The following is a 2,541-nucleotide window of genomic DNA, read 5'->3' on the forward strand; positions in this document are numbered from 1 at the left end:
CTAGAGATGTACGAAGAAATTCATGGTTGCAGTAGTAGAGTTACTATGCAAGAGTGTCACGCAGTTAAAGAAACGAAAGGCTTAAAGTCCAGGAGGCGTTTCAAAATGTATATCACTGCTGTGGGAGAAGCAGGAACATTTTGCAAAAGAAAATGCAAGTTCCCAACGCTTCTAAGTGCTTTCAAATGGTGGGAAGCAAGGCCATCTGGCAAAAAGTGGTGTAAGCCACCCCTCAGAAAATTAGGAAAGTCTCAGGAAACAGGCGACCCCAGAAACAAGCTGGAAAGACCACAAAGTTATATGCGGATGGTATCTATGCCGTTAAGGAACGCGCACACAATTTTGAAGTCACCGTTAAAATCAACGGTAAGTCAACTCGAATGGAGCTGGACACTGGAGCCGCAGTTACCATCGTGACGCCGGAATGCTGGAAGAGCATAGGCAGCCCGAAACTAAAAAGGGCAACAGTGGTGTTGCGTAGTTTCATGGGGCACGAGGTGAACCTGAAAGGGGAGACGATGGTGACAGTAGAATGTGACACAGGTACGAGAAAGCTAGTGCTGCGAGTGGCCAAAAAGGGAGCGACCAATGTGATGGGTCAGGATAGGATCAACGCATTCGGAGCAAGTGAAACTCTTCGCTCTCTCCTTACAAATAAGAAGGAAGTGAATACAGTTCAGTTGCGTACGCAAAATGGCGTGTGCGCTGAATTTCCAGAAGTGTTCGAAGATGGACTTGGGCATTGTACAAAGGTAAAGGCACACGTTGAGCTGAAGGATGGAGTTGTGCCAGTATTTCGAAAACCTTTTCCATTGGCATTCGCAATGCATGATGCAGTGGAAGAAGAGTTAGAGCGATATGTTGACATGGGTGTGCTGACCCCAATTGATAGATCAGCTTGGGCTGCATCCATCGTCACTGTAAAAGACCGAATGGTAAGATTCGAATATGCGCCGATTTCTCCAAAGGACTAAATGATCGACTCATGGTTGACTCATACCCAATTCCGAGGCCTGAAGATCTCTACCAGGCATTGAGAGGTGGGAAAACATTTACCAAATTGGACTTATCGGAAGCGTATTTACAAGTTGAGCTGGATGAGGAATCCAAGAAGATTCTGGTTATCAATACACACAAAGGATTGTATCACTACAACAGACTGCCATTCAGTGTGGCTTCGGCACCTGCGATTTTCCAAAAGGTAATGGTTACAATGTTAGCAGGCATTCCTAATGTTGCAGCGTACTCGGACGATATCATCTTAACAGGGGCAACCGATGATGAGCACCGGAGGACGCTGAAGTTACTTCTGGGCCGATTGAAGGAATTTGGATTGCGGATTCGCAAGGAGAAGTGTACCTTCTTCCAAAGAGAAGTCGAGTATCTGGGTCACATTCTCAGTTCGAAGGGTATCAGAGCAGACCCAAAGAAGACGGCAGCTATTGTTAATATGCCGTTGCCCACGAACATTGCGAAACTGCGGTCTTTCCTCGGTATGTGTAACTACTACACTCTCTCTCAATATTCGGTTCAAAGAAAGGCGTACCGCAAATGGCTGCATGCCGTTTGACAAGGTGGGCAATTGCGCTAATGAATTATTCGTTTGATATTGAATATCGCAGCACGAAAAACTTTTGTCAAGCTGACTGTTTGTCCAGACTTCCTTCGTCAAGCGACGAGTTATTTGATGCAAATTTTGACCATCAAGAGGCTGAAGATGAATTAACAGTGAAACAATTGATTGTGGAATTGCAGGCGGAGTTACCGGTCACCGCCAGAGTAATTGCAGAAGCAACCGAGAAAGACAGTGTGCTTAAGCAAGTGAAACAATTTGTTCTATCAGGCTGGCCTGAGAAATGCCCTAGGGAAGAACTGCGCAGTTATTTCATTAAACGCACCGAACTGAGCGTATCATATGGATGCCTCTTATGGGGAATAAGGACGGTAATTCCGATGAAATTGCGATCAAGAGTGCTGATGAAACTGCATGAGACACATCCAGGCAGAGAGCGGATGGTATCAATGGCAAGGCAATTTTGTTGGTGGCCAGCGATGAACAAGGACATTGAAATGAAAGCGCAGAGTTGCGAAGGATGCGCTACTGCACAGAAGAATCCAGCAAAGGTGGCAGTTAAGCCATGGGAAGTAGCTGACAGGCCATGGAAAAGGATTCATGTTGATTTCGCGGGACCTATAAACGAAAAAATGTTCTCAATCATGGTGGATGCTCATTCAAAGTGGCCAGAAGCGCTGCACATGCCGCATATTGCAACAGAGCACACCATCGAATCATTGAAGACCGTTCTCGCGCGGTTTGGTTTCCCAGAAGTCCTCGTTTCAGATAACGGAACGCAGTTTACGGCTAGTGAGTTCCCCATTTTTTGTGCAGAAAATGGAATTCGTCATGTGACATCCGCGCCGTACCATGCACAGTCGAATGCTCAAGTGGAAAGATTCATTGACACCGTCAAGCTGAGCATCGAAAACATTCGACGAAATGATCGTCGTCCACCAGAAAGAGATCCGACTGCGCGAATTTTT

The 2,541-nt window shown here is 46.1% G+C and overlaps 2 protein-coding genes across 2 annotated transcripts; both read left to right on the plus strand.

Annotated features, from left to right (window-relative positions):
* The first annotated feature begins 105 nt into the window (after positions 1–105).
* Tsp_13469 (retroviral aspartyl protease subfamily) lies at positions 106–974 on the plus strand. Its single transcript, XM_003367050.1, has 2 exons — positions 106–295; positions 349–974. The coding sequence occupies exons 1-2, from the start codon at positions 106–108 to the stop codon at positions 972–974; spliced, it is 816 nt and encodes a 271-aa protein (XP_003367098.1).
* Positions 975–985: 11 nt separating this feature from the next.
* On the plus strand, positions 986–2,506 carry Tsp_13470 (putative integrase core domain protein; the record flags this gene model as incomplete). The annotated part of the gene is made up of 2 exons (XM_003367051.1): positions 986–1,493; positions 1,541–2,506. Coding segments are annotated over exons 1-2 (1,474 nt in total), but the record flags the coding sequence as incomplete, so codon positions are not given.
* Between the last annotated feature and the right edge of the window lie 35 nt (positions 2,507–2,541).

Source organism: Trichinella spiralis (assembly GCF_000181795.1).
Source record: "Trichinella spiralis strain ISS 195 chromosome Unknown Scfld4916, whole genome shotgun sequence".
NCBI classification, from domain to species: Eukaryota; Metazoa; Nematoda; class Enoplea; order Trichinellida; family Trichinellidae; genus Trichinella; species Trichinella spiralis.